General features: G+C 40.6%; 1 protein-coding gene across 1 annotated transcript in view; it reads left to right on the top strand.

Annotated features, from left to right (window-relative positions):
* Positions 1–11186, top strand: part of LOC145721876 (uncharacterized) — a 201582-nt gene extending 190396 nt beyond the window's left edge. The window contains exons 4-5 of the mRNA XM_081822252.1: positions 7807–7872; positions 10962–11186. Of these exons, the coding sequence (XP_081678378.1) occupies positions 7807–7872; positions 10962–11008 (113 nt within the window). The 3' untranslated portion in view covers positions 11009–11186. The remainder of the gene's footprint in view (positions 1–7806; positions 7873–10961) is intronic.
* The last annotated feature ends 1635 nt before the right edge of the window (positions 11187–12821 follow it).

Below are 12821 nucleotides of genomic sequence, written 5' to 3'. Positions count from 1 at the left end.
AGAAAAATATCATGCTTTTCTTTACCATATCTGATTACATTTTAAAGGGAAGGTAGGAAACAAAATAATGTTTCATCTGATAATGCTGCAAATTGTATCTTGTCAATATACCAACTACAAGCATGGAGTATTTCAGATGCAAGAGAATAAAATCTGGTTTTATTTACTCACAGAAGAATTTTGAGCCTTTACAGGCACTGTACACTAAGAGGAACACAGAAAGGAACCCTTTACATCAAGTGACCATGATAGTAGAAGGATTCAGAAGGATCACGTTCCTATTTTCCCATACTGAAGGACTATCATGAGGAAGAAAGATTACACTTGCTCAGGAGTTTACCAAATCAACTGGGTGGCAGCTTTGTAGAGTCATATATTTAATATGAAGAAGACTTTTTTGGTGTTATGGGTCCCCACAGATAGATGGGTTGCCTTGAGAGATAGGAGCTTTGCGTCGTTGGAGATGCACAAGTTCCATTGGATGATGGTGTGGCAAGGTTGCTCGAAGAAGGAGCACAACACTGGGAGCGGTGGTGGGAATCAAGGATCTTTAAGGCCCTTTCTGACTTTGAGACTAGAGAATTCTATAATCTCTCTCTCCTACTGTGCTCATACTATGTAGAAACTGTAATATTAAGTCTCAAATACTCTGAGTCAAATTTAAAAGTACATGTATTCTTTCCTGTAACAAGCATCTACTCTATCTGATCATTTCTGACTACTTGAATCTCATCGGAAACCAGCCAGGTGGAAAAAAACTCCAACAATTTTTAAAATCATGAATCCATATCCGAAAAATCTCTTGAATAATGACAGTTTAGCTAAGTCCAAATGATAATTAAATTTGTGATTTGTTTTATACCTCAAAAGAAAAAAAAAAACATTCCAGCTTCCCCTGTCTCCCACCCTCTTCCATTGTTGCTCCCTCTGTCAATCACCTTCTCTCAGTTTTCTGCTAGCTCTTTACAGCTCAATCCACAGAGAGAACAATCTCTGTTCCAAAGTGTCCAGACCATTGTCTGGATACATCTCTCTGGAATACAGTGAAGGAAGCACAGCTGCTCCTGTTTAAAGATGCAGCATGGGCTTCCATGTGCTTGCCTGTTCTCCTCAAGAGTTATTTATGCCAATGGCTCTTACAATTTTCTCAGATTCCACAATAGCAGGAAGCACATGGTGGGTGTTCAATAAATAGGGAAATGATGATTGCCTTTTCTTTTCATCTCTCACTTTGGGGCACTACTGAGAGAAACCAGATTGGTCTCACAAAGAAAGCCCAAAGGAGTGCTGGGCATTGCTTCCATTCTCAAATATTTACTGACCATGTGGAACATAAAGACAAAGCAAATAAGATCCCTGATATCAATGGGCCAGTAATTTAATTGGGAAGATAAAATATGAGAAAATAGCCATAATAAGAGAAAAGGTATGAGTGTGATAAATGTTGTGGGTAGAATATTAGTCTCACAGCTTTGGGGAGGACCTTGGAGATTAGGGAATTCATACTCTTCTTTTTACACTTGGGTAAACTGAAGTCTTCCCAAGTCTCCTGCTGTTTTGACACTCCTACGTCCACAATACTTGAAGCTCTATCCCTTAACATGATGACTTTTATAGCTTGCCTTCCCAGCAGCCATTGTCTTCTCCTTGCAGACATGATTTTGTTGTTTAGGTAGTAGTGTGCCCAGTCTAAGAGATGAATCATAATTGGTTACAGTCATGACTATCCTTCCTCTATGCCAATGATTGATATAGGGATGAAAGTGTGACAATGGGATTTAAGGAAATCAGCTGAAGGTTTCTGAAAAAGCTTCTCTTTTTCATTAAAAAAATAGCCAGGTGAGAAGAAGGTTCTTTTTGCTCCTTTCTACTTTGCTTCAAGTGTAAATGCTAATATCTAAGGATGTGACACTTGGGGTTGGGATAGACATATTTGTACCATGAGGGAGACATTGCTACACATGGTAGATGGCAGATTGGTAGAATCAAAGTCAGGACCAACCTCTGTCTAAACTTCTTGTTAGATAGCAATAAATGTCCCTTTGGTTTAATTCTATGGGTGTTTTGCTTTTATTTGCAACCATAAACATTGTGAAATTTTATCTTCAGTAACTCTTCTGCTGCTGTCTTTCCTCCTCACTCATGTTATTAGAACCTCTGGAACCTGGATTCCATTGTCTGTTTGCCTAATTGGAACCCTGGCTCTCCCCAGGGGGCACTGAGTCTGTTGCCGCTCTTTGAGAGAACTGTCATCTCCATTCTCCAAATATCACAGGGATCAGTGGTATGGATGCCATTATCTTAGATGCCCATTTCTTGGGAGACCATTAATGCTCTGCTATAATGAGAAAAAACCCTCCTCTTTTGAGGAAGCAAGAGGAAACAGATTGTGATTATACCTGATTATGCCTGATAATAACTACCATCTGGCTAAGACATCCTCTACCCCTGCATGTCATTGCCATATACACTCCCCCTACCTCACCCCCCAACCCAGGAACTTGTTCATGTTCCTCTTCTGAAGCCTCTGGCAACTGGTTCACAGGCTTCCTTTTTCTCCAAATACTATCATCATCATGGTGACTTCAACAACTATATAGATGTCCTTTCCAATACTTGAGTTCCAGGAATAGGTGTTCAGCTCTCACTGAAATAGTCCTTTCATTATGCATAACACTGATGCAGTGATTTCAAAACATGCCAGCAAATTCTGTGACACCCCTTCAATCAGGGTGTGTCTATGTTTTCTCTCCTTGAATTGAGCTGGCGTAGGTGACTACCTATTAACCAACAGAATGCAGTGGAAGGCGACACTCTGTGACATCAGAGGCTAGGTTAGAGAAGACCATGCAGGTTCTGCCTGATTCTCTTGAGATGTTCATTCTAGGGGAGGCCAGTCTTCATGTAAGAAGTTCCACTACTCAGAGACAGCCATGCTGAAGAGGTCATGAGTAGGGGCTCCAGCAAATAGTCCCAGCTAAATCCCCAACTGACAGAGCATGGGCAGCCTTGTTAGTAAGCCATTCTGAAAATCTAGGTGCACTTTCAGATGATTCTATCCCCCAGCCATAGAGTCATTCCCACAGCTTTTGAGTCTTTCCAGCTGAGGCCTAAATATCCTGGAGCAGAGACAAGCCATGGAGCAGAGATAAGCCATGCCTTTTGTGTCCTGTCTGAATTTCTGACACAGAATTTCTGAGCATATTAATATGGTGGTTTCAAGCTGGTAGGTTTTGGAGTACAGATTTTCCCTGCTACCTCAAAGTAGAGCATTCCTCTGAAAACTTTGGTAAACCAAAATGGCACAAAGCCAAGTTTGCATTATGCCATTTCACTTTCATGAAAGACCTACATTAGTACTTGGTTTTTGCTAACTGAAAGAAATCTGAAGGGGATTTTCACTTTTACAAAAAAAAAGACTTTGCCAAACTAATGTAGGTCTTTTGTAAAAGCAAAGTGGCATAATGTAAATTTTGGGAAAGTGAGGGATGCCTGTAATTTGTTTTGGAGTAACAGCAAATGGAACCCTGGCCATTGGCTTTCAAGGGAGTACAGTTTATTCAATGTTCATAAAATTCTCAAGAGAGGACCTTCCAAAGCGGGGAAGCAGGAGAAGACAGTGATTATACCTGATTGCACCTTATAATATCTACTGGATTTTGAACATTATGATTGTGCCAGGCATTGTGCTTTGCTTAAAAATGTGGATTTTGAGGTAAAAAAATATGGATTCCCAACCCTACCCTGCTACTTGGCAATTGTGTGATTTGGGGGAAAAAAACCTCTCTACATTTCTGAGCCTCAGTTTTCTTATCTGTAAAATGGGAAAAATACCACTCACCTCATGGAATGGTTTTGAAGAGTAAATAATATATATAAAGCCATTGACACTCAACAAATGGTAGCTGGTTTTGATAATAACACAGAATAATATTTGTATAGGGCAGAAATGAGAGATGAAGTTATAATGGAAGCAGAAAATGAGACTACAGGATCTTTTGTTTTAAACTACAACATAGTTTATTATTTTTTACCAGGGGACCCCTTTATGTTGGTATATTTTTTTTTCTTAGCTCTCCTTTCTTAGTTATTAAATTATATTTACATGTTTAAAGTATTAAATTTAGTTTCATGTTAGTCATCTTAATCTGATATGAGACATTAGAAAAAATCCACAATTCAATATTTCACAGACTAGGAAAATGATGTGCAGTAAAAAGTTTGGAATTTGGGGGAACTATGGTTTTTTTTAAATTATTTTCAATAAATAGGTTTGAAAAAATCAATTTGATCTTTTAATTATGTGTGAGGGAGTGGCTTTAGTTTCTAAAATTTATATTTGAGACTCATTGTAATATTTATCAATTTAATTTTAAAATACTCAAGTATTGCAGGTATAATGCAAAGTACAGAAAAAATAACAGTTTTCACTGAGGACCTTCCTCTCACCTTGAGGCTAATATTTAAATGTCTTTGTGTTTGAGAAGATGAAGTTGGTAGTGTGGTGCAGAATGAATCAAAAGGTGGAACCTCTGGGCAGGAGGTTAGTCAGGGTATCTCAGTGCCCGTATTACTGGTAGGTAATGTGGTTGTGATTCAAACCTGGGTAGGAGGCTGGAGGGGAAGGTGTGGGCATGAGAAGCCTCATGGAGGAAGACCTGACAGGTGTTGGTTTTCCAGGAGTCCTGTGGTCAAATTTCCCTCCCCAGCCTCCAATACCATATCATAAATCAGTTTTTTCTTTTCCTTAGGGAAAAAGTAAAATAAAATTAACAACGTACAATTACTAAACAGGTTACACTAAGATATGTGAGCAATTTTGTCAGAAATATCAATTCTACATATTGCAGCAAAGGAAACATGGAATGTTTGCCAAGTTCTTGTGAGAAATCTCTGTCTAAAAATTGTGCCAGCTTGCTAAATATAGAGTTGTTATGGAGATCAGAGCCAATTGGCCTGTTAAACCCACCTCAAATGAAATGATGGGGTTATGCTGGATCTTCCCCCACCAATCACTTCTACCCCAAGGGACATGGGAATGAGGTCAGGGCACCGTCTTCCCTGGAGCCAGATAGTTTCTCAGTTTCTGTAGCTGTTCTTCCCCTCAAAAAGTGGCAGGAAGTATCCATATGTCCTCAGACACCTGAGAAAAGAGGAAATCTCATCTGCAGATGGCTGAAACAAAGCTGTGTATTAATTTTTTTTTAAGTAAAAAATCCAAAAAGGGCAGTAATGAAATCCTTTGAAGCCTCTCATAGTGTCCTGAGACTTCTGTTCTGTTGCTTTTTAAAGAACAAAGGTTGGTCTGGCTCCAAGGAAGGAATCACCCGTAATATTGGAAAGCACCTAAAAATGTTAGTAACTGACTGAATGTAAAGGAGTCAAATGGCTCAGGGTACAAAAGCTGTGACAGGAAGAGGGGCTGGGTTGGGGGAAAGAGGCATGTAGGTGGCTTTGGGTGTCATGAAAGTAAGCATGCAAATTGCTGTTTGGGAAGGTGATTTGTGTCCCAGTGAAAGCATGCTGCGCAAGGACCTGCCTACAGAAGAAAGTGCTGGAATACTGCTGTTGTGGTTTGGATTGTGACCCCCCAAAAAGTCATGTCTAAATTCTAACCCTGGTTTCTGTGAATGTGACCTTATTTGAAAATAGAGTCTGCACACATAATTAAAGATCTTGAGCTGAAATCGTTGTGGATTTAGGATGGACCCTAAATCCAACACCAGCCCTTAGGAGAGAAAGGAGAGGGGGATTTGAAACAGAGAAGGTGGTGATGTAAAGCAGAAGCAGAGATTGGAGGGATGCAGCTACAAGCCAAGGAACATTAAAGACTCCTGCCAGCCACCAGAAGCTAGGAAACAGGCCTGGAACAGATTTTCTCTCTGAGTCCCCAGAAGGAACCAATCCTGACAACTTGATTTTGGACTTCTGGCCTCTATAACAGTAGGAGAATAAATTTTTGTTGTTTTATGCTGCCCAGTTTATAGTGATTTGTGAGAGCAGTCTTGGGAAACAAATACAACCACCCACCAAAGCACCCACGCAAAGAGGAGACCCAGGATTACAAAAGGGGACATGGGTAGGTACGGAAGTGTGTTATTCAAATTTAACTTTGTTAACATTAAATGAAATAAACAATTCAGTTCCTCAGTTGCACTAGTCACAATTCAAGTGCCAGTTGCTACATGTGGCTCATGGTTATCCAAGGGGACAGCGCAGATACGGCACATTTCTGTTGTTGCAGAAAGTTCTACTGGACAGTGTTGCTGAAAGAGTCACAGCTCACAGTTTCATTTTTATGGACAAGTGGCATGCATGGGGACTGTTGGCTTCAAATCTGTCTTTTCACTCACACCTGCACCAGAAGATAGCAGGTAACACTGGTAGTGTCGCTTTTGATTATGAAGGAACAACAGCAGAAAGGTGTAAATATAGTACAACCACCTGTCTCAGGCTGCCTCCCACATACCATCTTCCCAAACAACAAACATATTAAATGATAGTATTGATAGACAATTCTCTTCCAAGGCGACATCCCAACTCACTAGGACAGAAACTATCAAACATGTTCTTATCTATGAATGCCACGTGAGTCATACCCAGGTGAACATTTTTACACCATTCCCTTCCTTGTATATTTCTATTGTCTCTTAAAATTTTAAGAGGGATTTCCCCCCTTATAGCAATTTACCCTCTGTTGGGCTCTGTAGTTATTGAGAACAGCAGGAGCTCCTTGCTGGGCTTAGAAAACTAGGAAAGATTCGTAACAGGGGAATGATGTGATATACACTTGATTTTCCCCAGAAGATGAATCTGGCAACGATGTTAGGATGATTTGAAGGGGTAAAGAATGTTGGCTGTGTGGTTTTGATGAAAATGGGCAAGAAATTGTGCTCTGAATTGCAAAAGCTGCTGTCACTGAGATCCACCTGTTCAGAACTATCTTTAGCTGCATTCAGGAACAATTTACCCACAAAACCTTTCTTTCCCTTACTATTCTTGTCTCCAGGTACAGATATGGAGGAATATGCAACATTAAAAAAGGAAACAGCATTACAGGACTCTGTGTGTGCGTGTGTGTGTGTGTATGTGTGTGTGAAAGGGAGACAGACAGAGACAGAAAGAGAGAGAGAGAATGATAGGATATATGTGTGTGTATGCGCATGTGCCCTGGTGCCCTGTGTTAGTTACAGGTAGTATGAATAGTATGGCACTCAATAGTTTCTTAAAACCTCACCCTAAACACAATACCTTTTCACCCCAAATCCCTCCCTCCCTTAGCTCTTAGAACCACATGTACTGTTCCCTAAATTTGCCAGGCATTGCTGTGTCTCCATCTTTTGTCCTTATCTTCCCTTTGCCTGGAATGCTGATCCATGTCCTCTCCCTGTGGTCAATTCTGACTCATTTTCTTTCTTTCTTTTTTTTTTTTTTAAAGATTTTATTTATTTTATTTGACAGAGAGAATGAGAGAGAGAGCACATGAGAGGGGGGAGGGCCAGAGGGAGAAGCAGACTCCCTGCCGAGCAGGGAGCCCGATGCGGGACTTGATCCCGGGACTCCAGGATCATGACCTGAGCCGAAGGCAGTCGCTTAACCAACTGAGCCACCCAGGTGCCCTCTGACTCATTTTCAAGGCCAGTACATAGGTCACTGCCTGTAGAAAGCTTTCTTTCATTATTCTCGTCTCCCTTTGGAAGGTACTCCTGCTTCTTCTGGTTTTCTCTCTTGACTGTCAAACATGTTCATCTACCACACAGGGTTTGAATTCATTGCATTATTATTTGCTTTGCTTTTTATCTGCAGAATTGATTCCAGCCTCGTCCTCAGTGGACACTCAAGGAAAGCATGCTGAATGGACGCCTGAGCTTGGTGAGGTTGACTTGGAAGTGGAATGGGTAGTAGGTGCAAGATATGAATCTCTCAGCTATTTTTCTCATTTGATAAATACTGTTACGACCTGTCTTCCTTTACTAAAATTCATTGGCTTACAGCTTAGGGGTAGCATGTCATTTTATAACCAGATAAATTGTTCATCAGAAGTAACAGATCTCTTCATTCTCCTCACCCCTCAGCATGCATTTGCCACACACATTTATCAGCCCCATCCCCATGGCAGTCTTCCCCATCTTAGTAAATAGCACCCCCCCCACACACACACTCACACTCAGTTTTATAAGCCAGAAAGCTGGAGTCATCCTTGATTGCATTCCCTTCTCTTTGTCTCCTCCTGCCATATCCAATCTGTCAGCACAAACTCGAGACTCTATCTTCATGTGTTCTCTCTCCCCTCCTTGCCATTTCCACAGCCACCACCGTGACCACCCACCAGTAGCTCTTGCTTGGGTTACAGCTGTAGCTTCTTAATTGGTCTTCCCAGATCTGTTCTCCACAGAGTGGCCAGATAGACATAGCAACATAAACTGGAAAATTTCACTCCTCTGGTGAAACATTTTGATGGCTTCCCACTGTCCTTTGAATGAAATTGAAATTCCCTAGCATGGCCTAAGAGGCCCTATGTGGTCAAGCTCCCAACCGTCTCCCAGCTCCTGTCATGCTTCTTTCCCCATCACATGCCAGGCTCCTTCACACTGAGTTTCTTTCTTCATCTCAGAGCTCTGCGGACTCCTCTGATTGGAACCGTCTTTCTGCTTCTCTGGAGGGTTGATTCCTCCCCAAATATAGGGGTCAGTTTTGATGTCACTTCCCCAGAGAAGCCTTCCCTGACCCTCATTAAGTGAGATCCCCTCTTGTTCTCTTTCCACAATAGATTTTGTGTCCTACATAGTGCTCCCAGAATTTTCCATGAGCTCAGTTATTGGTGTGTTTGTTCTCAACTATTGTCTACTCTCCCAGTGGGCTTTAAGCATCACAAGGGTGGAGAGTATGACTACCATGTTCATTTAGTCACCATCGTGGTGCCTGATACAGACCATATGGTCCATAAAATACATATTGAATGAATGGATAAGTGAGTGAGTATTCAGACTCATCTCGCCATTCAGTGGCTAACAGGACCCTCCTTGTGCTTTGAGACTTATCTCCAATGTCAGCTCTGCATAAAGTCTTCTCCAATTCCCCTACTCAAAATAAACCCTAACTTAGAGCTTCTATATTGTTTGTTTAAAGCTTTGTTATTGAGAAGCAATGTATGAAGTAGTTGAGAGAACAGGTTTTAGAGTAGGAGCTGAGTTGAATTTTTTGTTTTTTTAAGATTTTTTAAATTTATTTGACAGAGATCAAGAGAAAGAGAGAGAGAGAGAGCACGTGCATAAGCAGGGGGAGCAGCAGATAGAGAGGGAGAAGCAGGCTCCCCCGCTGAGCAGGGAGCCTGATGTGGGGCTCGATCCCAGGACCCTGAGATCATGACCTGAGCCGAATGCTGATGCTTAACCGACTGAGCCACCCAGGTGCCCCAAGAGTTGAGATGAATTCTTATCTAGTATTTGTCACTTTTGTGATCTCCTTGGGGAGTAATTTAAGCTCCCTGACTTTTTAAAAAAATTTTTATTTAAATTCAATTTAGTTAACATATACTGTATTATTAGTTTCAGAGGTAGAATTTAGTGATTCATCAGTTGCATACAACACTCAATGCTCATTACTTCAAGTGTCCTCCTTAATGTGATCACCAAGTTACCCCATCCTCTCCATCCACCTCCCCTCCAGCAACCCTCCATTTGTTTCCTATGGCTAAGAGTCTCTTATGGTTTGTTTCCCTCTCTGATTTCGTATTGTTTTATTTTTCCCTCCCTTCCCCTATTCTCTGTTTTGTTTCTTAAATTCCACATATGTAAACTCCCTGACTTTAAATTTCATTACACCCGGGAAACTATTTTCAACCTCATTTGTATAAGGTGCTTGGAACATAGAGGGAGACTCAGTGATGGTTGATGGATGGCATTATATTGGTTCATAATTTTCTATATATTTTTATATAAATGTTTTAAAAGTAAGAAATAGTGGTCCCTAGATGACATGATTGAAGACATTTAATGGCTGTGGATCAAGTCAAAAGCAGCTTGATATTGGAGAACATTCCAGATTCTGGAGCCATAAGAACCTGGTTTTAAATCCTCAGATTTACCACTTATTGGCTGTGACCTCGTATACATGTCTTGTCCTTTTGAAGTTTTAGTTTCCTGATATGATTGGAATGTCTCAACAGGGGTATTGTCCATACTATCTCAATAGGAGTATATTAAATACAATGTATGCAAGGGCCAAGGGACAATGTATAATCATAGCTGCATAAAATACCTTTATGCTGATCTATTTCATTTAACCAGGATAGAAACTTGGTCAAACTCAACATGATCAAATCCGACATGACTAACAATGCTAGAAGAACTCCTGTCAATTTCTTAAAGCAGAAAAACTTACCAGAACCTGACAAAAAATAATTTTCTCAAATTGATGAATCCAATGTAAAGGTCTGGGCATTTCTCCAATGCCTGCCCATCTGTCCTAGGTAATGGCTTCAACCACCCTTGCAACAGCTGTGGGTTCAAGGTGAACTCTGGCTGGGACTGGATGAACACTAAAACATGGTCTGTTACAAAGATTTCTGATCAGCTGGTAGACTCATCTTTTTGGAGAGATATCTGAGAAATTTGGAGGCAGATAAAACACAAAGCCTTCTTTAAAAGAGAACAATAAACACCTGACTCCTCTAGGAAATGGGTATTCAGACATTTCCAATGTTCAATTATTGAAAAATATATTTTAAAAATATTTTAAAAAGTTTAAAAAGAACATTTCAAAGGAAAGGAGCTGGGTTTGGGTACTGGGTTGAATAGTATCCCCCTAAAAGGATATGTCTACCTAGAATCTAAAAACAGGAATTCTTTGGAAATCGTTCCAAATAATTTAATCAATGTCAAGCAGGTGTCATCAACTTAAGGTGAGGTCATACTGGATTAGGGTAGTTTCTAGATCTAATGAGACTGGTGTCTTTACAGGAAGACAGGAATTTGGACACAGACACACAGACATAAGGGGAAGATGATCATGTGAAGATGGAGGCAGAAATTGGAATGAAGCTTCCACAAACCACGGGATGCCAAGGAGTACAACAGTTACTATAAACTACTAGAAAATTCTTCCCTAGAGTCTTCAGAGGAAGCATGTCCATGCTGGAACCTTGATTTCAGACTTTAATCCTTCAGAACTGTGAGAGAATAAATTTCTTTTGTTTTAAACCACCTGGTTTGTGATGATTTGTTACAGAAGCCCTAGGAATCTAATACAGAAGCCCTAGGAATCTAAACAGGCTGAAGTCTTGAGTATGAGACCGTGAGGTCTGCCAGATACTAGCTCTATCTATATCCTTGAGCAACCTCTCCAAGGCCTCAGTTTTTTTATTTGAAAAAGAGTATGACACCAAAGGCAGGCAAAAGCAGTACAGGAAAAGAAAATTACAGACCAATTTCCCTGATGAACATAGATGCAAAACTCCTCAACAAAATACATGCAAATTGAATTCAACAGCATATTAAAAGGATCATACACCATGATCAAGTGGGATTTATCCCTAAGATGCAAGAATGGTTCATTTGCAACAACATGAATGGATATTGAAGATGTGCTAAGTGAAATAAGTCAGTTACAGAAAGACAAATACTCCATGATTCTAGTTATGTGAGGTATCTATAAGAGTCAAAATGATAAAAGCAGAAAATAGAATGGTGGTTGCCAGAAGACAGAGATGGGGTAGAGTGGGGAGTTGTTCAATGGGTATAAAGTTACAGTTAAACAAGATGAATAAGTTCAGAGATCTGCTGTGCAACATGGTGTCTATGATGTTGTGCACTCAAAAATTTGTTAAGAGGGTTAGCCTGGTGATGGGTATTGGGGAGGGCACATTCTGCATGGAGCACTGGGTGTTATGCACAATGAATCATGGAACACTACATCAAAAACTAATGATGTAATGTATGGTGATTAACATAACGATAAAAAAGAGGATAGATCTTAAGTGTTCTTATACAAAAACAAAAACAAAAAAGCAAAGGGACACAAGGGAAACTTTGGAAGTGATGGCTATGTTTATTATATTGAATGTGGTGATGATATCGTGGGGGCATGCATGTATCCAAAGTCCTCAAATTGTATACATTAAATACGAGTCCTTTCTTTTTGTGAATTAGTTACTCCTCAAAAAAACTCTAAAAAAGTGTTGGTGAATTATAGAAATATTAATGAAAGATTTTTGAAATATGCAAAAAAAAGAAAGAAAGAGGGGCTCCTGGGTGGTTCAGTCAGTTAAGCCTCCGACTCTTGATTTCCGCCCAGGTCATGATCTCAGGGTCATGGGATCAAGCCCTGTGTCAGGCTCCATGCTCAGTGGGAAGTCTGCTTGGGATTCTCTCTCTCCCCTCTGCCCATCCCCTCCGCTCATGCTCTCTCTCTCTAAAAATAAATACATAAATCTTTAAAAAAAATTAAAAGGGAAGAAAGAAAAACATCGTACTGCCTACCATCTTACTCGAGATGCAAATGCGTGGGCTGCCCCAGGCAGAGCTTAGATTTTGCTCCAGAGCTTCTCTGCTGCAGCCACATGGTGCTTCTGCAGGACTCATTACTCTCAGGCCATGCAGCCCTGGAAGTGTTAGGATGCCAATACCCTACAGGACAACTCTTGACCCAGAGGGACAGAATCCAGGAAGAAAATATTTCTCTCCACAGAGTCTCAGAGAGATAACTCTAGGACATTTTCTGCACAGCTCCTCCGAGCCTCCCTCACCGGTTAGAGCCCCCTTTACCCACCGAGTAAATCATCCAGATAATACAACACTGGGTTGGCTTCCCATACTCCCCTG

The sequence above is a fragment of the Leptonychotes weddellii genome, chromosome 5, assembly GCF_054177405.1.
Source record: "Leptonychotes weddellii isolate Sample4059 chromosome 5, ASM5417740v2, whole genome shotgun sequence".
Classification (NCBI taxonomy): domain Eukaryota; kingdom Metazoa; phylum Chordata; class Mammalia; order Carnivora; family Phocidae; genus Leptonychotes; species Leptonychotes weddellii.
Note: the sequence above shows the minus strand (reverse complement) of the source record. Positions and strands in the feature narration are given on the sequence as shown.